Genomic DNA, 23,293 nt, shown 5'->3' on the forward strand with positions numbered 1-23,293 from the left:
GCTTGTACACCAGAAAGGCCAGGCCTGACTCACAGCCGCACTGTGTGAATTGAAGCAAGAAGTGCCCAAGGAAGCACTTTGCTGCTGCCTGCTCCTATTGCAGGGTTTGTCTTTCCAGAAAGACCAGGGGTAGCCTGCTGGGGCAGACAGGCGATTCCTTCCATCCTGAAGACACTGAGCTCACTGCCAGGCACCTGCACCTTAACTGGGTATCGCCCTGGCCTCAGACTTCAAGAGGGGATGGATCCCATCTCAACACCTAACATGATCCAGGGTCACTCCAGCCCAGGGACGGTGCCAGGCGCTCCTGGGCAAGCTGGGGCAGTGTTAAATCACCCAGGCACATTCTCCAACTTCCCTCTGTCTAGAGGGAGGATCCCTGGCTCTCCCAGAATCTGAGTCCATTAGTGAGTCTTGTTCAACCAACAGCAAGTAGCAGAAGAGATGCTACAGGCTCCCAAGGTCTAGTGAGCAAAGGCCCTCCCAAGGTTCTCCAAGGACAGCCCACCATCGTGAAGGGAGTCCATGTTGGACAGGCCACATGCACACGCTCCAGGGGACCACCCAGACGGGCTCCCAGCCAAAAGCCAGTGTCAGCTGCAGTCATGGGGGTGCGTCATCTTGGACACCCAGCCTTGTCTGGCCGTCAGATACCTGCAGCCGTCCCCACCAAAACCTGACACCAATCAACACCTGCCCAGAGGCATCCTTCCCAAGCCCCAAACCTTGAGCTAAACCCAAGTGCCTCCCTGGGGATTTCCAGCTTCTTGTGCACAGTGACAGCAAGTGATGCCTGGCTTTTCCACCCTAAGCAGCATTTAGGGAGCATTCCTGAGCGGGAATAGGTTGGTAAGTGGACAAAATCCAGAGCACTGTGATGGTCTCTGAGCTCCTCATGGTAAACTGAGGCTGCTTGTATGTCCTCCCCCTTGCATGGGCACAGAGGTGTTGGAAGCAAAGTGCTGGAGCTCTGGCTGTCCTGGATTCAGAGTCTCATGCAGCGATGATGAACCAGCTCAGGGCCCAGGGTTTCGCAGCCGATAGATGGGAAATTTAGGAGTGGAGTCATTCATCGCATAGCAATCGTAATTAGGACACCCATATTACCTCACCTCATCCATGCAACAGCCCCAGAGGTCGGTGCTATAATTATCTTCCTTCTACAGATGAGGAGCTAGGGGAGCCCCAGGGCTCATGGGTGTGCTAGCCAGGACCCCAGCTCCACAGCCCGCTTTAGCATCGCTGAACCCTGCCCCTCGGTGCATGGATTCACCTTTGCATCCTCAGGACCCGGCACAGAGTAAGCCCTGAAAGAATGGGTGTCTGCTGAAGAAAAAAGCAACAGATCAAAAACTGAATAAATAAATGAGTCTCTGGGCTGCACTTTTCTTTTCTGCAAAAGTGGGAAGGATAAACCAGATGCCGCCTCCCGGGGTCCCTTCTACCTCTAGAATCCCATGCTTCTAGGGACAGTGTTCCCTGACACAGCGCCATGGCAGCTGGCTTTCAGAGCTCTCTAGTCTGACACTTCCTCCAGAGCCCAAAACAGGTGGATCCCTGCGCACTCCTCCGATCCAACCCAGAAAGCCCTTCCTCTCAACAGATTCAAATCCCATTCACTGGGACTTCTCTGGTGGTCCACTGGTTTAGAATCCACTTTCCAATGCAGGAGACATGGGTTCAATCCCTGCTAGGGGAACTAAGATCCCACAAGCCACTCAGCCCAGCCAAAAAAAAAAACAAAAACCCTCAGGGAGTCCCCTGGTGGTCCAGTGGTTAAGAATCCACCTTCCAATGCAGGAGACGTGGGTTTGGTTCCTGGGAGAGGAACTAAGATCCCCACATGCCTTGGAGCAACTAAGCCCGAGCACCTCAACTAGAGGGAAGCCTGCACGCCACAATGAAGATCTTGTGTGCAGCAACTAAGACCTGACACAGCCGAAAATAAAATAGAGTTAAAAAAACTAAAAAACAAGAGTTAGCTAAAAGAAAAAATCCCATTCATCCCACAAAACCTGATTCCCATCCTCTCGATAAAAGCACCTCCCCACACTCAGTGGCCCTGTCCTTGGCCCCACGGGACCTTTGACTCCCAGGAAGTTCCATTCAGCTTTGACAGTGAAGTACCCACGCTTTCTCATTAGGGTGAGCATTTAGGTGCATCTCCCAAATTTCTGTGATTCGCATATCACCTTGACGATGTTGGCCAAATCTTCATACCAGCTCTTCTGCTATTTAGTTAGTGGGAAGATACCCTCGAGAAGGAAATGGCAACCCACTCCAGTATTCTTGCCTGGAAAATTCCGTGGGCAGAGGAGCCCGGTGGGTCACAGTCCATGGAGTCGAAAAGAATATTTTCCCTAAATAACCAGCCTTAGCTCACTTTTCCTTCTCCTTTCCTCCTCCTTTCTTTTCCTTCTTCCCTTCCTTCCTTCAAACTTAGTCTTGGGGACTTCCCAGGTGGTCCAGGGATTAAGATTCTGTGTTTTGTGGGCATGAGTTCGGATCCCTGGTCATGAAACTAAGATCCCAAATGCAGTGTAGCACAGCCAAAGAAATAAGTAAATCAAAGAGAACTTAGTCTTATTCTAAACAATATTGTCTATGAAATCAGCCTGATGTGCCTGGTATCTGTGGGCACGCTCTAAAGTCATCTCATTTGTCGCCAGGGGAGGGGGCACTGCAATTTGGGAAATATTGGTTTTTTAGGATAAGATGTTTTTAAGCCACAGATTAACCTTTCCAAATAACCTTGGCACATATTTTAATCAGTCTGCTAGGGACAGGATTTGCAAAATGATTTTATTTTCTTCTTCCTGCTTTCCCTTCGCTCTCCCATTTTCAGAATAAGCAGTTATCGCTTCTGTAACTAGAAACCATACATAAACGTTGGAAAATAACTAAGATACCCTCCGCACGTTCCAAACACAGACTTCTGCGTGAAGAGAGGGGAGGAGGGTACGTGCCCAGACATTTGCCAAGCTAATCCAAAAGTTATTTATGTGGGATCATGGCAGAGTTAAGGTTCAGCCCTCCATCACCCCACCCCTCTCCCTCCCTCCGTTCCGATTGTTGCAATTAGAGGAAATTTCATTCCTCCTGCTTTGCTGCCTGAGCCAGCTGTCACCGGGTGTGTGGGGGACAGGAAACAGGATTACAAGATCAACAGTGAGCCCGCCGTTCCAGCCAGGCTGTTATCAGAGCCGTCTCCGGAGAGCCATCTTCCCCACTTGTCACTACCAACTGTGACCTGGGAGTTGGGACCACAGCCCAGACTCAATTCTGAACAAGGGCAAAACTAGGAGTAATGAGGAGTTCTCCCCAACTCAGATCATATTTTGGAGCATGGATTAGGAACCAAGCACCCTTCAGGCATTCTCACATATAGTTCTTACAAGAACCCCCGAAAGGGGAAGCTATCTTTATTTATGCCCATTTTACAGATGAAGATACTGAGGCTCCCTGCAGTAACATCACTTGCCCAAGGTCACCTGCTGATACACACAGAGCAAGGACTGAACCCAGGTTTGTCTGACTCCAAAGCCTATTGGAGCCCCTCTGCTTTGTTCCTTCTCCCTGCCAGGGTACAGCTCCAGAGAACTGGGTGGATGACCCTGTCCACTCTCCCAGCCTGGAGAGTGGTCAGTCCAACCCTCTTTGTTTCCCAATGCAACTCCTCATGTGGCCACAAAGACACACGTGGCTGTGAGGCTGAGAGTTTCAATGCAACATGTCAATCGCTGACCCCTACTGAGGACCAATTACCTTTCCTTCCTTCCATCTCCAGGTGCCTAGGTGGGAAGAAGCCCACAGCCAATGTGCAATAACCCTAGGGAGTAGTTAGGGCAGACAGTTCAGACCTAAGCAGAGTCCTCTGCCTAAATAGCTCACCAGACACGTGGTTCAGAGCTGTAGGAAGAGATTCCAGGATTGCTGACATGCGAGCTCTCAAACACCTGTCCATCCCCTCTGTCTCTGCTTCCATGCCCATCATCTGTCCAACCAGCTTCCAAAGTGTGGGGCCTCAGCCTGACACAGAAAAGCAGTGAGGGCTCCTAGGAATAGACACACCCGATCAGGCAGTCTGTGGCCAGAAGCAGCTCCCTGGAGGAAGGAACAGCTACAAGGAGAAATAGTACAAGGAGGCTTTAGTGATGGGCAGGAGATGGAAGGGGAGGGGGAAAAAATGGAGCTTAGTTAGACCAACAGTGGTGTTCATGGGGCCAAAAACAATGGAGAGAAGACAGATTTGGAGCCACTCCTTCAGCCTGATTGAAAGGGAGAGGGGACTCGGGTGAGGAACAAAGCTAGGGGGCGTGGCCAGGCTGGATAGGAAGGGCGTGGTCAAACACACCAAGGCCTCTGGACCTGACACGGAGGGCAATCGAGTGTTTGAGGCTGTGAAGAAACGTGTCTTATTTGTGCTGTACAAAGATGTCTTTGGGCTTCCCTGGTAGCTCAGCTGGTAAAGAATCCACCTGCAATGCAGGAGACCCCAGTTCCAATTCCTGGGTCGGGAAGATCCCTTGGAGAAGGAAATGACAACCCACTCTAGTATTCTTGCCTGGAAAATTCCATGGACACAGGAGCCTGGCGGGCTAGAGTCCACGGGGTCACAAAGAGTTGGACACGACTGAGCGACTAAGCACAGGGACAAGATGTCTTTGGCAGCTGCCTGGAACATGTCTGGGAGGGGAACAGAGCTGATGTCAGGCCTAAAGGGGTTAGGAAGCTGTGGCAGGTAAGGCTGCTGGTGGAAAGGCAGCCTAGATGGAGAAAGGAGGTGAATTGTGAGACACGATAAAAAGGTAGCATCTCCGAGACCAGGTGACTGGGTAAGATTGAGGGGGCTACTTGTAATACCTTAAACCCATAATCCCACCTGCCCTGGATCTGGTGGAAAAGAGAGAAGAAGTAGGGGATGGAAAAAGCCCTTCAGTCCCCAGCTGCACAGCCTGAACCCCTACCTGCAGGATGACCAAGATGAGACTGTCCATCAGTGGCTAAGCTGCCATGATGACAAGATGACCATAAGGACAGGATGGGGTTTAGACACCACAGAAGCAAACACGTGGCTCCTTGAGCCTACAGCTGAAAGCAGTTTGGCCTCTTTCACCTTCAAGTGATGTTTGTTATCAACTTTTCCACTGACCACAGGCTAAATTCAACTCCAACTTCCAAATGAAGACACGTAAAGCCAAAAATGTTTCCAAATAATAATTTAAGGACTTGGTTATTTTCACCACATAAAGCATCTTATGCTTCCCTGGTGGCTCAGACGGTAAAGAGTCTCCCTACGGTGCAGGGGACCAGGGTTCAATCCCTGGGTTGGGAAGATCCCCTGGAGAAGGGGAAATGGCAACCCACTCCAGTATTCTTGCCTGGAAAATCCCGTGGCTGGAGGAGCCTAGCAGGCTACAGTCCATGGGGTTGCAAAGAGTCGGACACGACTGAGCAACTTCACTTCAAAGCATCTTACAAGTCCACCATCATGAAGGAAACCAGTTACGAATGCAGGAATTCATATGAGTCTGGTGTACCAGTTCCACCTGAAGATAATGGCATATTTATTTTTTAAAACATGCGAAGTTAGATCTGCTAAGCCCACTATCTGAAAAAGATTTCTACAGCATGTTATTTCTAAACCCAACGTTGAAACCACAAAGCTGTGGGACCTTTTTCTCCCTCTTCTTCTTGGGTCTCTTGTCCTCCTTTGAATGAGTACATGTGTCCCTCTGCCCAACTCTCCCTTTTCAGGTTTTCCAGAAAGGATAAGGATAAGCTTCCTAAATGACCTCATTTTATTTTGAAATGCTAAACCCACCAAAATGGGAAGAAAAAAAAACATTTCTTGGTCAAAAGGATCAAGATGTATTTCAAATTCTCTTGCCATATGGTAAGTTATTTTGGAACTCTACCAAGAGAATATTTGACAAAATTGGCAACGCTTGTACAATCCTTTCAAATCAGACCAAATTCCCACTATGTCCATTTGCCACAGCCCCTTCTATTCATCATATCAGCGACCAAGACCACAGGATATGTAAAAAGACCGAGCAGTTTTTATCACCAGCTTCTAATCCACCACCCCAGCCCCATGCCTGGGAGACCACGTGGTGTCAAGTTTGTATATCACCCCACGGAAATCAAGCCATTAACTCCCCTTTCATTTACCAAGAGCTGTTGCCAAAAGAAAATCATTCATCGGCTGTGACTTATGGGAAGAAAGAGAGAGAGGACTTCACTAGAGAGGAAGACAGCAGAGAAAGAGGAGAAAATTGTAGCTTTTGCTCCCTGGGCAGATGGAGATGGTCAAGTTCCCTCATACACAGTCTTCCCCAAATCTACACGCTCCGAAGTGTCTGATAGAGGAAACCATATGGAGGGTTTGGTTTACGCCGTAAAAATCCTGCCTGCAACGCAGAAGCCGCAGGAGACACAGGTTCAACCCCTGGGTCAGGAAGATCCCTTGGAGGAGGGCATGGCAACCCACGCCAGAATTCTTGCCTGGAGAATCCCATGGACAGAGAAGCCCAGTGGGCAACAGTGAAGAGACTTAGCATGCACTTGTGCACATGAAGGGTTATCAGAAAGTGGGATTCCAGAGGCTCTTTCTCATTTCTTTCGATGGCAACAGGGCCCCATTTCTCTGTGCCTGGTCTTCTGGGGCTGCTGGCTCACCTGGACTATTGAGGGGCAAGGGATGCAGAGAGCAGGGAGCCGAGGATCCTACTTTCTTACCTTTGCATTCTCGACATTCTGTGTAGCTCCATGTCATCGCTGCCCCGGAATCCTTTGGCGAAGGGATTATTCTCAATCTTTAATTGGGTGATCTGTAGGAAGCAGAGAGAGAGAGTTCCGTGTTCACTTGGTTGCCATAAAACCACCTGGGGACCCGGCTAATGATAAGTGTCACGGAAACACAGTCTCTGGCAACCCAAAGAAGCAAATTGAGCCTGTCACGTCAGCAGGACCCACCACTGCATTCAAAAGGAGGCTCTGAAAAATGTCCTAGATCAGATTGTCTTTAAAAGCGGGCAAAAAAAACCTGGTTTCAGTTTGCCCATTAATTGGAGTCACACCCTGCATCATTCCAGCCAGACTGGCGTTTTTGTCTCAATTATAGCATTTTGTGTTTCAAACACAGTGCAGGCCTCAACACTTGGTCTTCCACCCCCTTGGAAAATTGTACCATGTTGACACAATGTCAGTTTCCTGCAGCGTGGCAATCTCCATTGGGAAGGACTTGATTACTGCTCTTGAAATTCTACTATGCCTCATTTCACATTCATTTCATAGTTTTCACAGAGTTTGCTAGCTCCAGTGAAAAGGAGGGTGTCTAATTAAATAAAGACCAACATATAGAATTATAATATTTATGAGAGCTACGTAACAGCTCCAAACCTCTTTAATTATATAAGGAAGAAAGAATCCTCTTCTGGGAAATTTTTGTTGCAATGTACAAAACTCGGGAATAGAACGGGGTCTTTTTCATCAATACATATTCTTGAAACTATCAACATATTCTGTTAGCGTGAGTGTACAGTAGAAGATCTAGGTAAAAGAGTACATCCCTACGAAGTTTGCCAGAAGTATGTCCCAAAAACTGTGTGTGAATTGAATTTTTATATAACAGATCACTTTACAGACACCAAGGCAGTGTTCATCAGAGGTCATTCAAAAATCACTTCATCATCATTATTATACCTATATAGCCTTGGTCTACTAATCTGCTTAATATTTTTATTAAATCAAACCACTTTTTTTTTACTTCTTAGTATTTTATTTGTTGTTGTTTAGTCACTAAGTCGTGTCTGACTCTTTTGCAACCCCATGGACTGTAGCCCACCAGGCTCCTCTGTCCACGGGATTTTCCCAGGCAAGAATACTGGAGTGGGTTGTCACTTCCTTCTCCAGGGATCAAACCCACATCTCTTGCATTGACAGGTGGATTCTTTACCACTGAGCCACCAGGGAAGCCCAGGATTTTGTTTATTTTCAATTTAACTACTGAATTATAATTACTGATTAGAATTTAAGTTAGTCATAATTATGTTCTGTTTTTACTGTTTTTTATTTATTCTTTCATATTTTTGGTCTTACTTGCATTGATTGTATGTATTTGTATTATTTCATTTTTCCTCCTCTACTGGCTTCTTAATGATTCTCTTATTTTAAAACTTTTTATTTTGTATTGAGTATAGCCAATTAACAATGTTGTGATAGTTTCGGGTGACCAGAGAAGGGACTCAGCCATACAATATACATGTATCCATTCTCCCCCAAGCTCCCCTTACATCCAGGCTGCCATATAGCATTGAGCAGAGTTCCCTGTGTCCTTGTTGTTATCCATTTTAAATAGACTAGTGTGTACATGCCCAAAATCAAACCACTTTTTATTTAAATCTGTTTTATAAATATACTATATCACTTCTCTATATGTCAAAGTGGAAACATTCACAAGTCAATAAAAAGATAACAAGTGTATCAAATTCTCTCTACTGGTACCCCTAGAAAGTTCCAAACCGAAGGCCAGCCTTCCCTTTGTTGCAAGGGAAAATTCGACCCTTTTAGAGAAGTATTTAACATAAACCGGTAGGGAAGTAAGTCTCCCTTTCTCTAGTAGATGCTGCTGCTGCTGCTGCTGCTGCTAAGTCACTTCAGTCGTGTCCGACTCTGTGCGACCCCATAGACGGCAGCCCACCAGGCTCCGCCGTCCCTGGGATTCTCCAGGCAAGAACACACTGGAGTGGGTTGCCATTTCCTTCTCCAATGCATGAGAGTGAAAAGTGAAAGTGAAGTCGCTCAGTTGTGTCCTACTCTTTGCGACCCCATGGACTGCAGCCTACCAGGCTCCTCCGTCCATGGGATTTTCCAAGCAAGAGTACTCGAGTGGGGTGCCACTTCCTTCTCCGAGTTAGAACAAGAACAGATTTTTTTCCGATGGTTCCATCATCTTCAGATCTGCACAGAGCCGTCTTTTCTACTCCCAGTAGCATATTTACAGACTTCGAGAAACCAGGAAGTTGCTTTGAGAAACGAGGCATAATTAATGAATGTACAGATTTGTCCATTTGGGGGCAAGAACGTTCTGTTTTCTGCTAGACATGGTCTCATCGCATTTCCTTCTAACCCCAGGACTCTGTCATGAATATAAAATTACTATATATGAGTCTGTGTGCTCACAATAAAAATATATATAAACTTAACATTTTTAAAATGTTATGTGATTCCAACCGTATGACATTTTGGAAAAGGCAAAACTAGGGAAACAGCAAAAAGAGTAGCAGTTGCCAGGGGTTAGGAGGAAGGGAAAAATGAACAAGAGAAGCACAGAGGAATTTTAGGGCAATGAAATGATTTCTGTGGGATACATCACGGTGAAGACGTGTCATTACACATTTGTCTAAACCCACAGAATCTGGAGAATTCCCTGGTGGTCCAGTGGTTAGGACTTGAGAGCTTCCACTGCAGGGGACACAGGTTTGATCCCTGGTTAGGGAAGTAAGATCCCATGAGTTGCATGGCACAACCAAAAAAAACAAAAACAAAAACCCACAGTCTACAACACCAAGAGTGAACTCTCTAAGGCAAACTACAGACTCTGGGTGATGATATGCCAATGCAGGTTCATCAGCGGTATCATATGTCCCATTCTGGGGGTGGGGGTGGGGGTGATGCTGTTAGTAGGGGAGGTTGTACATGTTGGGGGGAAGCAGACAGAGGTTATACAAGACTCTGCTTCCCACTCAACTTTACTACGAACCTGAAACTGTTCCAAAAAAATAAAATCAACTTTAAAACTTTTAAACTACGCATGGGCATGTCTACGTATACACATTCCCTTCTTCCTTTTTTTTTTTTTAACCTGGTAACCCATTCTTGTAACTTTCTGACTTCAAATCGACTCTTCAGAGTATGAGAAACATCTGTAAAACCTCTCTGGAAAACAGAAGAGACTGGCACAACACTGTAAATCAACTTTACCTCAATAAAAAAATTTTTTTTTTAAATACAAAGTCTCTCTGGATAACAGTCTTGAACATGTGCACTCCTCAACTCAGCCCCATCACCCAGCGGGGCTTTCTTTCTCACACCAGTTTTATGACAGCAAAATGCAACCATAAAACCATAAAGCATTTTTAATGGTGAGGGGTGGGAGGGAGAGATTCTCAAAGTGTTGAGTAAAAATTAGATCATTTTTAAAAAGGGTGGAGGGAATCCTTATCCCGATTTCTATGCCCCTCACCCACCCATCCAGAGACAGAAGCCAGCCCCTGAAAATACCGAGGACAATAAGACAATAGGGGTGGGGCAACTGGACTGAATTAATGCCTATTCCATGACATCGCTATTCCACCAAGAGCTCAGAAACACACAAAAAATTACCCAGAGCAAAAAAAGGAAAGGGTGGGTTTTGGTATTTTATCAGCAAAAATCTTTTGCTCAAAAAAAACTTCTGCTTGAAGTAAGCTTAGGTGAAAGTGAAAATGCCTATCTTATTTCATATGAGTCCTCTCATTTACCATAACCCTGTCTGTGAAATCCCTTGCACCTCAAACAGAATAACTACTGCCTAATTCTTGTTCTTATACCATACCTCCCAAAAACATGATGTCAGGGGATGCACATCATTGGCGAGATACACACTGAGATGTGTGGGTCTTACCTACCTACCTTGCTCTGTAGATTTGAGGTTAGATGGCTATGGTCGTAAGAATTACCCCTGAGAAATCTTAACATGTAAGCTTAGGGGCTGGTGAAAATGTCTATCTTATTTCATACCAGTCCCCTCATTTGCCATAACCCTGTCTATGACATTCTCTTCCTAATGTGGAGCTAGTCACTCACGGGCACACAAACCCATACACCTGGATGTCTGAGTTCTACCCAAAAGCTCCACTGAAATTGACTTCCATGCGTCATACAAATGTACTCCCTCCAAAATCAGCATAAAACCGGATATCCGGGGGAGGGGCCCGATCGGGAGAAAAACAAATATAAATGCCAGGTCCAATCACTGAGACAGAGGTTGTAAAAATTAATGAGAATAATTGTTGTGAATTCTCGCTTTTGGGAAAGAAAAAAAAAAAACCCTCGCGAGGGCCAAAAATCTTAATTATGTCTCTCTATTAGGGGTTCATTTCCTGGTCCCGACCAGAGAGCTCATACCTCATAAATACAGGCTCCACACACAATGATTTAAACAGGAGGAAAATGCCTTTTAATGGCAAGGTAAGTTAATATTGAAGGGAGAGACACGCTTGCATACAAAGCCATTGTTGCCTAAGCGGGGAAATGAAATGCCCATGTGACCTTTTTTTTAACACCTAAATATTTCTAGGGATTGCCCTGGGAGCTGCTGACAACTGTGGCGCAAACCTTACAAAAACCTGTTTCACAGAGTGAGCTTCACTGGGGAAGATTCGAGTGTTTAAATATCTTTTTCAAGCTGTCAACCATCTGGGGAAATAACCCCCAAATCCAGCTTGCGATCACAGCTGGGCTCAGGAAATACGTCGTGTCATTAGGAACCCCACGGTATACAGGTGTGTGATGGCAGTGTAAGAAATGAAGCCTGCCACATACCTGCCTCCACCTGGTACCGGCATGCAAAGATCAGCCTGGAGGCACTAAGCCCTTTGGGCCAAAACTTGGTGGCTCGCATTTTTCCAACTGACTCGATGGACATGAATTTGAGCAAACTCCAGGGGCTAGTGAAGGACAGAGAAGCCTGGCATGCTGCAGTCCTTGGGGTCACAAAGAGTTGGACAGGACTTTGCGATTGAACAACCACATTTTCCCAAATTGTCCTGGCAATTCAATCACATAGACTGCTTTTCTTTCCAAAGCATAACGCCAGGCAAACTGTCCTTGGACTGACAGAACGATCAGGGAATGAACCAATTAGACCACAAAGTAGTTGTAGTCGTGTTTCAACCACAGTAATAAGAGCTTATTTAAAAATCTCAGCTTTGCAGATTCTAAAATAGGATAGGCAAAGAGTTTTTCAGAACCTGTGTTTTGGATGGAGTTGCCCTGTTAACTGATCAGTTATGAAGTCGATCATGACTCATCACTAATAACCTCTGCTGATTCTGTACCCAGGCTCTGCATGATTACACGTTTCACAGATTAGCTTATTTTAATCCCCACCATGATAATAACAAAAAAATTAATAAATAAAATAAAAACCTCTTCTTATTCCCATTTTACAGATGGGGAAAACTGAGTTAAATAATTTGCCCAAATCAGATAGATTTGAACCCAAGCATCTACCGCCAGACTGTGACGCTAACACTTACACGAGGATGAGGAACAGCCCAGGTGGCTTTTACCCACAAAGCCAAGAGTCTCAACACCCCATCCAGGTGAGACAATAAAGTAACAAAACAGAGTCCACAAATCACAGTCAACCCAACTGCCCCGCTTATTTAAGTCACACATCATATATCCACGTGGGGAATGTCTGCAGGGGCCTGAATGCGACTGGAAAAATACACTGCTTTAGACTTCCTCCTGACAAAGAAAAATAGGTGTTTTTGGTACTTGATAACTAAAAAGTGGGGAAAACCTCATGTGGGAGAGAGTGCTTGAAAGTCATCTCCTTCAGTCCTTGAAATCCTTCTTATGGATGCCAGGCTGGCTTAAAAAAAAAAAAAAAAAAAAAACCCTGTATGTACAGCTCAGCCTGGCTCCTTGGCTCAACCAATGAAGAAAATCAGTAATTTCTGTGTGATCCTCAAATACACCTATATTCATTACTCAACTGATCATGGTCCTTATTTCATGACATTAAGTCAAAGTGTGATGCTGTATACCTGAAACGCATACAGTACGTGTGTCAATTACACCCCAATAAAACTGGAAGAAAAAAACAAGCAAAAAAAACCCCAAAACTCACATATATTCAAGTGTATCTTTGGAAACTCATGTTTTGGGACCGGAGAGCATTTAGATACACAGTCTCCTAGATTGTGTTCAAAACTTACATGTATACACCCCATTGGACAGGCACTCCATATACACAGATGACCAAATATATGCATTGAAGAAGACCTTTAAATAAAATAAAATCTAGGGGGTGTTGAGTGTGTTCACAAGTAACTACAGTGGTAGTTTCATAGATATACACATATGTCAAACAGCTAATTGAATACTTCAAATAGTGTGGTTTATCATATGACAGTTATGCCTCAACAAAGCTATAAACAGAGAAAGACTGTGTGGTCCCCCAAATCTACCCACTCCTGAGGAACCCCTAAGATCTTTACTATTAATATATAAAGCTTGGGGATTTCCCCCAAAGGACCTGAACACTCATGTGTTTCTTTACCAGGCCACTTTCATATGTCTATCACTTCCTGTCCCCTCTCTCTGGATGAACCTGGGTTTTCCTGGCAGGAAAAAAAAAGATTCGACCTATTTTTGGACCCTGTGTCAAGACTAGGAAGCTCTAAGCACATACACATATATATATACACACACACACATATGGGAAAGTGAGCGTTCTGGTTGCTATTTTTTCCATTTTTTTCCCCTGTAGCCGTTACCACAAAGTTAAACATAGGTTTACAGCAGCCATAGAGGAAACAGGTTTCTAGCAGCCAGACTCAAATTAGCCTGAAACAGCATAGCAACTTTCAGGGCACTTGACCCTACCATTTTTTTTCTCTTATTTGTTAAAGTGGGAAGAAATTTTAAAAAAATAATAAAAAGTCCTTCTTTTCCTTTAAAAAGTAATCGCACTTATGGGGTAGGAGGGAATGCGTTTTCTGCTGAAAGGAAGCTCGCTCAAGGCCTGGGATCCCAAACAGGCCATGTGGCCTGCAAGGGACCATCCATCACAGCTTGGCTTGGTCACTGACAATATGAATTTGGAGATTACCCACAGCATTTCGTAACTGCCCTGGCTTCCTTGGGGGTGGGGATTAGCCGACACACAGCCTGCATGAAATGACCTTCAAGGGGTGACTGGAGGCTTTAGGGCGCTAAGCCCATCTCTCACTCTAACCTGGCCTCTCCAGCCTGGCTCCACAGCCTCTGCAGCCTCCCCTCACCCCACTTTTCTCTTGCAGGTGGGGGAGGGATGGGAGCTGTAGAGGGGGAGGGCACCCGAGCGCCCTGTGTCATCCACATGACCTCCCTCAATGATCTCATGTGGACCCCCCCACCACTTTCCCCTCCCACAGCCCCTAACCCCAAATCACTTCACAATATTCCTAAGAGCCTACCACCCCAGAGGGGAGCAGCGATGCCTCCCCAGCCCCTATATCTTGCCTTTCCTGCTTCCAGATCTTTCCATAATGAGGTTTAGGAATCATTCAGTCCTGCCCTGCCCATGCCAATAAAATGAATCCATGGGCACTTGGGTTTCTAAAGAACCGACAAGAACCATGACAAGTCAAGATGAGCCCTTTCTCCCGAGCAAGAAGACATCTATCCTCCGACCTGCATTTAGGGAGGCATCTTATTCTAGTATCACTGTCAAGCTTTGAAGGACCAAACTGGGGCCTGAATTTCAAACAGCCTGGGGGTCTGATGGTGACACAACCCATCTGCGACATCCCACCTCTACACAACACTGCAGCCACCAAACAATGAGCTGGCCTTGTGCACGTCTCCCCTCACCAGGCTGTGTCTTGGCAGGATCTTATTTAAGTCCCCAGAGCTTCGATTCAGGCAGCTGGTGACACAAGTTGCTCAGTTTTTGCTTTTGTTTTAGCAATGACAGTCTTGCTTGGGTATGTACTTTGGGGTCTGTCATTACTGCAACAATTAAGAAACCATCTGGGAAGGTCCAAGCTCAAGGTTTCCAGAAACTCAGCCACCTGCCCTGATGGGAGGTGAAATGCATCCAATAGGCAGGACTAGAGAAGGAAAGGAGACCGACCCCCCAAAGAAAATGTGGCCCCGGGCAGGGTGGCACCAGGTTCCATTCCCCACCCAAGAGCACTGAGCCCGTCAATGCAGGGACCTTTCTTTTCACTGATCTTTCCACCACTGCAGGGGGATGACTTCTTGTTGCATTTGAGAATAAGTATTGATACCAGGTGGTCAGCTATGGTTTGACAATTTCCATCTAGTGTGTGGGGGTATGACTTTCATGCCAAGCCTGTGAATACAGTACAAACAGCTGCGATCCTTAGGCTTCAGCTCTGTTCCTGCCTCAGCTCCCTGGACAGAAGTTGGTGCCCACTGTACGGTGGAATGAAGGTGCCCAGATAGCTTAAGGTTTTAGCAGAAGCCCCCTGTGGATTCATGCAAACAAGCAGGTGACCCCAGGCCTGCTGGTTCCTGGGTCCTGGGCTTACCTTGTGGTTCTGGTAGGAAGTCACCGCAATAAACGCCGTCTCCGGAAAGACGTGGGTACAGAACGCGGTGTTTTTTGAGCCAAATCCATTATTTTCGTCCGCTTTCACGATGTGTAATCTTGGCTGGTATTTGTGCATGGAATTTAGAATAATCTAAAAATAATAAAGAAAATGAGATGGTAAGAAAAATCAAACCCCCTTTGTTTCCATAAAACCCCACTCTCCACCCCAAAATTACATTCCTTATATAGACTCTCAAAAAAAGGTCTGATTTTTTTTCCCTCCTGTTTTTGAAAAGAAGCCAGTGATTTCATTAAAAAGAAACATTTCAAAAATGACAATTTCCATCTGAAAAAGCCACGGTAATATTCCAGGAATCTACCAAAAGCACACGGGGTAGTAAATCAGAATTCTTAATAAAGTTTGCTTAATAAATTAACTCTCTGCATAGGGCACTTCCCTCCCCCCCCCCCATTCAAGTGAAGCAAGTTTGGGGAATTGGTGCCCCCAAGGAAGTCTGGGCAGCAATTTTGGAATGAAAGGAGTGCAGAAACAAACTAATAAACATACATACAAATAACCACCCCTTCTCCCCACCCCCAAAAAAACGTTCAGAGATGCAGAAGAGACCAAGCATTTGCAGAACTGCAGGAAAAATCACCGGCTCGGTCCTTTGTTTGGAAAATGTGCAAAGGGGAGTCAATGAAGAACAGAGGAAAGTGGTGGGGGAGGGTGAGAGATGGGAGGAGGAAGAGTCCCCCTAACATCAAACAGGGGCCTGGGTGCCCTCAAGAGTCCCTTTCTCCAATTTTACAACATTTCAGGATCCACCACTGAAATTATCTCCAGACTTGGCCCCAAACAGATTTGGGGCATTTTGCTTTGCGGGCAATATTTTTCTCCTTCTGTTCTACCTTCTCCATGTCTGGGGAGGGGGTCTCAGGGACCAGTGGGATCTCCCTGCTGTCGCTGTACTATGATTACAACCACCAGAGTGAATACCAAGAGGGGTCTGCAGGCACCACTCTCTCTCTCTGGAGCAGAACCAACCAGAGAAGACGAGCATCCTTACTAATAAAACCAAATTTGTTGTCTGGTTGACGCCTTGCAGTTTGCAGCTGCCGGGAGGTTGGTATCGCTAATGTTTGTCAAAACGTTCTAGAGCTATACCCACCGAATGGGCTAACCGCCGCGTTTTCTGCGCTGAAAAATCTGGCCTGGTTTTCCCCCAGGATCGCGACACTGAGCGGCAGAGGGAGTCTCAGTGTCTTTGATTATTTGCATGGATGACCCTGGGGCAGGGTGCTTGGGCCAACCCTTGAGACCCGCCTGGAGGAGGGGGAGGGGAGCGCGGCCCGACCCGGCCGGGGGAGGGGCGCAAAAAGCTCGGGACCCCGCTGCTCCCCGAACCCCGGGCCGCGCGGCTCTAATCTCCGGCCGCCTCCCCGGCCGATAGCGACGCCGGCCCGGGCGGCGTGGCGACAGAGAGACTCAGCGGGGCCCCGCGGGCCGCCACAGCTCCTGGCCGGCGCGGCCATCGTCCCGGCTTAGCCAAATTGCTTTGACGGCCGGGGACAGTGTGGAGACATCAGCGCGAGGGCGATCTAATGGCCCTTAATTTCATTACAGCGGCTTTGGATTCCGAGTCCGGAGTTTAGGATGGGAATGCGTGGCTGCTGGAGAGTCCCGAGCCGCTCCTCCGCGGGCTCGAAAAGACCTGCAACGCGCACCGGCGCCCAGGGCTCGGGCGCGGGGCTGTGCGCGCGCCTTCCCTAGGGGTCTACCCCAGCGCGACCCCAAAGGCACACCCGGGGCCGCAGAGGGAAAGCTAAGGAGCCCAGACCAAGGATCCACGGAGGCTCCCACCAAGGGCTCCTAGCCTCCAGAAGGATGCGGTCCCGGGAAGATGCAGGCAGGTCCTTTACAAAATGGTCTCCCCTCTCTCCGTCGCTTAACCTAAAGCCTCGCTTCAGCACGCTTTCCTAAACCTAACCGTCCACGCGCCAACACCCAGGCAAGCTGGAGTACACCTGGCTTGGATGCACCACTAGCTGGACCCTGCCGGCAAAATACCCGGTTTAAACGCAAAGGAGGCCCCAGTATTTTGCCCAGAAAATATCCCCCTTTGCCCCTTGGTGATCGCTTCCTACAGCATAGAAAGGGAATGAGCCTTCTTCCTTTCTCTGCTCTGCCCTAGCGGCCAGTCCGGCCTCACACCAACCACGTGTAGGGCGGCACTGAAGCCATCAGTGAAGAACCTGTGGTCCCCTTCCACCACTGGACCCTGTGGGCTCAGGGCATCAGCCCTAAGGCCTCAGAAACCTGATTTTTCATTTGAACCTCCACAAACCCTCCTCCCTCCTGATCAAATGCATCTGCACCCAGGCCCCTCATGTCCCCAAACTGCGGACCATGTGTTTGTTGATCTTCTCTCTAAACAGATGGAGTGGCAGGACCCCGATTGCTTCTGGAATTAGACCTAGCCTCACATCCTCATTCCCAAATACAAGCTGTGTGACCTCAGGCAGGTCATCTTCCTTCCAGAGAGCTCCCAATTATAAATACTGTATTTCCATCCTCCTCTCTAAGCTGCTCTGAGGGTCAAATGCTCTGAGATGGATCAGCGCACTTGTTTGGTGGAATCAGCAAACTAAAGGTTCTGAACTTTGAATTCAGAGACTGTGTTCTGTCCTGGTGATCATGTCCAACGAAGAGATTTAGGGACGTTTCCCCCCAAATCCATATTCTGTTGGTTTTTCTTTGGGGGAAGAGAGAATGATATCCTATAGAGAATCTGCTAGGAGCTACACATTCTCTTGGAGGGCAGGGGATTACACGAGCAATATCTTGTAGTTTCAGGGGGTTCCCCCGGCCCCTGTCTCTTAGGGTCAATCCAGATTCCAGGTGTAAGAGCCTGATCTGGGCTCACCCACTCTGGGCATGGTGAGAGGAGAAGGAAAAGCTGGAAATTGGAACAAACAGTTCGTTTGTCAAGCTCAAAGGGACTTGGGTACCAGAATTCGCCTCTGGAGGGTTGGTCTCCCCATCTGTAAAAGAGGAAGCAGAGAGCCTAGGGTCTCCCTTTCAGCTAGAACATCTCGATGATAAGAGGATTTGGAAGGAGGTAGGTAAGGCATGGGCTTCCTTGGTGGCTCAGTGGTAAAGAATCCACCAGCCAGTTCAGGAGATGTTGGTCCCATCCCTGGGCTGGGAATATCCGCTGCAGAAGGAAATGGCAACCCACTCCAGTATTCTTGCCTGGGAAATCCCATGGATAGAGGAGCCTGGCGAGCCCAGTCCGTGGGCTCGCAAAGAGCTGGACACAACTTAGCGTCTAAACAACAACAACAAAAGGTAAGGTATAAGGCCCCCACTGTGGTCCAGCCTTTGTGATCTGTGCTGAGTACTCACCTAGCTAGAGGGCCTATGTTTTCTGCAGGACTGCCCCAGACCCTAATCACAGATGGGGCTGAACAAACAGGAATTCCAGGCCCCGAATGAACAGCTTTAGTCACCCCACAACCCCCGTCCCTCAGCAAAAGCAGATGGGCTGGATGCTGGCATCAGAGATGCAAGGTGAGCCCCAGGCCGGGAGAACCGAGGGGCTCAATCACCAGCCAGCCGGGAAAGACACACTCCAGAGCGTGGATTAATGGACAACAGGAAAGACTGCAGGGGCAGATGTCTGAGCAGGAGAGAGGTGGAGAAAGCCAGGAAGAATCAGAAGGTGTGAGAAATAAGAGAAAAGGAAAGGGAAGAGAAAGAAGGCCAGGTCAAAGAGGTAGAGGGAGAAAGAGGATAGGGTGGTTGAAATGGAGCAAAGAAAGAAGCCTGGGTGGGCACAAGGAGCCAAGAAGAGAGAGAAAGTTCTGGAAAAGAGGGAGAGGAGGGGGAGGTGAGAAAGAGAGGTGTGGACCTGCTGATACAAGAAAGGACCGCAGGAGGTACTCACATGCCCAAATGGGTCCAGGTGGTTGTTGGTGAGCTTGAGTTTCTGGAAGGAGACGAGCTGCCGCATCCAATGCGCCCCCGTGGCCGGCGAGTCTGGGTGCACGTAGAGGCGGCCCGGCATGGCGGGTTCCGCTTTGCCAGTCACAGACCTAGACCAAGGAGAGGCGCCACCCGCCTAGACTTAGCGCACCGCGGTGCCGGCTGCTTCACGAGCCGGGCGACGGCTGCTGAATGCGAGACAGATCTGGAAATGGCCTGACCCTCAGGTCTTGCTCGGGCACCTACAATGCCAGATGCCCAGAAAGCCTAGAGCCGGTGTCCAGGTGAGTGTTCCCGCCCCACACTCCACCAACTGACTGGCTCCTTCGCCTTCCACCTAATTCCTTCCCCAGCACCAAGGCCTCCATCTCGCAGCGTCTCTCTGCCCACGAACAACTGGAGCATTCTGGAAAGCTTGGATGTGCAAAAAAGTCTCGGGAAAAAAAAATCCTTGCGGTCTTTCCAAAGGGGCTTCGTCTTCAAGCCTCTGCACTCTTGGCGGCCGGGAGAGCAAAGTACCCAAAGAATGAACCTCTCCTTTACCGCCTGTTTAACTCAAATACCCCGGACCGATTTTGCAGTTTCATAAAACAGGCATGTTCAAAGCAGGTAACTCATAAAAAAAATAACTGTTAATGGTTTATGCCCCCCAGAAATAGCTCCAAGGCTTGGGAACAATACCCTGTGTAAAGATCCACAAACCAAACCCTCCGGTCCAGCAACAGACATTGGCACTTTACTTCCTCTGAGCCTCAGTTTTCCCATCTATAAAATGGGAGCTACTGGCTGCTCTTTCTTTTTCTCAGGGGAGGTCAGGAGGATGCAGAGCCGTGGGCAGCAAAAACCTCTAGCACACAGTAGGAGCTCAAAACAATGTTTATTGGTTCGGTGGGGAGAGGGAAGTTGGGTTTGCACGGTCCATCCCTCCCTCCCCACGCGGCCACTGTGTTGCCTACCATTTATTATCTGCGAACTTGTATCTGTGGTCGTCCGCGGGAACGATGTCCATGAGAAGAATATACTTCGTTTTGGGATTCAGGCCGGTCACCTTCACTTTGTAACTGGGAAACATACGCCTAGAAGAGATGGGGCGGAGGCAGAGAGACAGAGGCAGGGAATTAATGCAAATATTCTGAAGATCGCATCCACAAATCTTTATGAAAAGAATCCACGCATCTTTTAAGAAACGTGGAGGAGATAAGGTGGCCCCTGCTCCGCACTTGCCAAGATCCAGGCCAGGTTTCCCTCCAAGTTATGGGGAGGAGAAAGGTCCGGAGCTGAGCAAGCAGGCTGGGACACTACACCTATCTACCGGAGGAAATGGAATTCTGGAAGGGAGAGCTTCTAGGGACTGGTGTCAAAGAGGGCCAGAAAGGGACCCCGCATTTCGATTCTTGCTAAATGCTCCTTTCAGAACCAGACACCTACTTTTTTATTCGGGGGCAGGAAAATTGCTTATTAGGTTTAAGGGCGAAAAAAGTGCCCTGCTTCGCCCAGCCAGGTGTTTTTGGCCGCTCTGCGCAGAGCTGTGCGTCACATAAGCACCCAGGTGGGTGCGCCCTGGGACTGCCCGCGCGTGGGTGCCCGCACAAGGTGCGTCCTGGCTGCAGTCCTCTGCCCCCCAGGGTATGGCTCGGCGCGTGACCTCTGACACAAATCTCGGGCAGGAATTCATTCAAAAATGCTTCACCACCACTCCAAGGCGCCGGCACTCTAACCTGGAGAGTCTAAATGTTCTGGCCCTCTGCAAAGAAATTTGGTTTTGCAAGAAACTGATGGCTGCGCGAGATCGGGTGGCTGGAAGGAGGTTCCGCGGCCCCGCGTGCGCCGTGTCTGCGCCCTCTCCACGCCCAGGCGCACTCTCCGGTCTCCATCCCGCCTCTGATGGAGGCCGCCCCGAAAGCCTTCCCAAGGCCGATCGGGACGGAAGGACCAGTGGCTGGAGCCTGGCTCGCCCAGGGACAGCGGGAAGGGGTGAGGGAGCCCTCTCCCTCGGGCCTTGGAGCCTCGCCTCGCCGTGTTTATCTGCCCGAGGGAGCGCGCCTGGAGGCGGAGGCGCAGAAGGCTTCGCAGGCCTTTTATAGTTAAATCCCGTCTGCTCAGGCTGGGGAGGGGGAAAAGAGGCCCCGGCCGCTCTTTCCTTCCTCGGCGGCGGAATGGGAAGAGGACTTGAGTTCTTTGGTATAAACAGAACGCGCCTCCTAGTTCACTGGGGCCGAGCGGGGGAGCAGGCATTGTTTAATTTCAAATAATAATAAATGTCACTGTTGTCAGTTTATTGCAGGGGGCTTGGGCTGGAGAAGCGGTGGGCGTCTGGAGAGGCAGCTCCATCCGCCCCTTTCACACACTCTGTGGCTTGGGCCTACCGGCTGCTCGGCTTCACACGCCTGCTCCGCGCAGGCCGGGGGCTTTCCGCCCCTTAGGGACGCGGAGGGCCAGGCCAGCATTGCTAGGGATGTAGCGGGGCGGTCCCCGCGCCCGGGCGCACCCACACGCTGGGACACCGGGCGGCACGACCCTCCTACCCCCTCCCCCCGAAGTCTCGCATTTCTAGCTAAAACTCTGCGAGCTTTTAAGAGGAACTCTGGGGGTGAGTGTCTTGACGAAACTGCCGTGTTTATCGGTGTCTGTATATAGAGCCCGGCCGAGCCCCGGTTCAGTTTCAAAGGCTTCGCCTGCTTTCTATAAACAATGAAAGAGGTAGCGAACACACTCAACGATTCCGAGGTTTGGCGATAGGGTGCGACCCTGGAACCGCTCCAAGGCCAGGGAGAATGGGAAGGAGGGTCTGGGCGAGGAATCAAGCCTGAGATCCCATGAAACCCAAAGCCCCCCTCTCATCTTTGTGTGTCTGGGCACCTCTCTGTTCTCCCGTGGGCTCTCCCATCTCATCTCTCTTTCTCTCATTACTGATCCATCCAGAGAGCATGGCCTCCCAAGCTCTGGGTCTTCTTATATAGGAGGTGGAAGAAATGCCCAGTTTTAAGAATCAAATCTTTTAGGTATTTTATTTCCCTTACACTGCTGGTGATCCCTGGAGGAATTCACCATGCCTCTTTAACCACAATAGAGTCAAACAAAATATATTAATATCCCATCTCTGTTTCTCCTGTTTCTATTCTCTCCTTTTTCTGATGTCCCACACCTTTCTTCATCTCTACCATAAATTCCCTGTGCCTCCTCCACAGAGGAGACCATCTCACCTGCCAGCCTTGGTTATGATCATTTCTGTGCCCACTTCGTGGAATTTCAGCCACAGTTCTCTTTCATGGAGAAACACCTTGATCCCTTCCATGCCCTATAGGAGGAGAGAAAAGTCACACAGAGAAGGCCTGGAGACACTGAGCCTTTCCTCCCCACACTCCCTGAAAACACAGAGTGTTCGCCTCCTTCCCCTTCAAGCCAGTGGGCTCATAGGCTGAACCACTGCCCCCAGCACCCTGCACTCTCTGGGCTCTGGAGCAGCCCCTGCCCAGGAATTTGTGTGTGTGTGCTCTGTCGGGGAAGGTCTTAACCCCATGGTGCAGAGCCGTCTCCTTCTAATGCCACCAACATAAGGCTAGAGGAAAACCCCCCAACCATCAGGGCATTCCAGAATGTGCATGAGGAGGATGGGGCTGAGGGGAAAAAAAAAATGACCAATCACATTTTAGCCAAGAGGCAGCTAAAAAAGAAAAGAAGAAAAAAAAAGCCTCAATCTCGAAAAACTCACTCAGGATATTCCAATGTAGGCACCCAGATGTCCACACAAAAACATACAGATGTGCGAACACTGTGTATGTGCCATGTTTAATCTCCCCATGGCGGTGCATATATAGACATAGGTGAAATTTAAAATTTTTTAATGTTTATATATTATAATAGGTTACCACAGTCCCAAACAAAACTTAATTATCAAATCTCAAATATCTATATGAATATGCCTCCTAGGCCCTCCTCCCATTCAGCTTCATTCACTTCAAGCTGTTTTGATTATAGGCACAGTGATT

The 23,293-nt window shown here is 48.4% G+C and overlaps 1 protein-coding gene across 1 annotated transcript in view; it reads right to left on the reverse strand.

Annotated features, from left to right (window-relative positions):
• The window catches only part of TBX5 (T-box transcription factor 5), a 48,989-nt gene that overhangs the window by 23,721 nt on the left and 1,975 nt on the right, over positions 1 to 23,293 (reverse strand). Inside the window, exons 2-6 of the mRNA XM_081538304.1 lie at positions 22,508 to 22,602; positions 20,261 to 20,380; positions 19,267 to 19,414; positions 15,315 to 15,467; positions 6,742 to 6,833 (exon numbers count right to left, since the gene is read on the reverse strand). Of these exons, the coding sequence (XP_081394430.1) occupies positions 6,742 to 6,833; positions 15,315 to 15,467; positions 19,267 to 19,414; positions 20,261 to 20,380; positions 22,508 to 22,602 (608 nt within the window). The remainder of the gene's footprint in view (positions 1 to 6,741; positions 6,834 to 15,314; positions 15,468 to 19,266; positions 19,415 to 20,260; positions 20,381 to 22,507; positions 22,603 to 23,293) is intronic.

Source organism: Giraffa tippelskirchi, chromosome 11 (assembly GCF_054371585.1).
Source record: "Giraffa tippelskirchi isolate mGirTip1 chromosome 11, T2T-mGirTip1v1.2.pri, whole genome shotgun sequence".
NCBI lineage: Eukaryota > Metazoa > Chordata > Mammalia > Artiodactyla > Giraffidae > Giraffa > Giraffa tippelskirchi.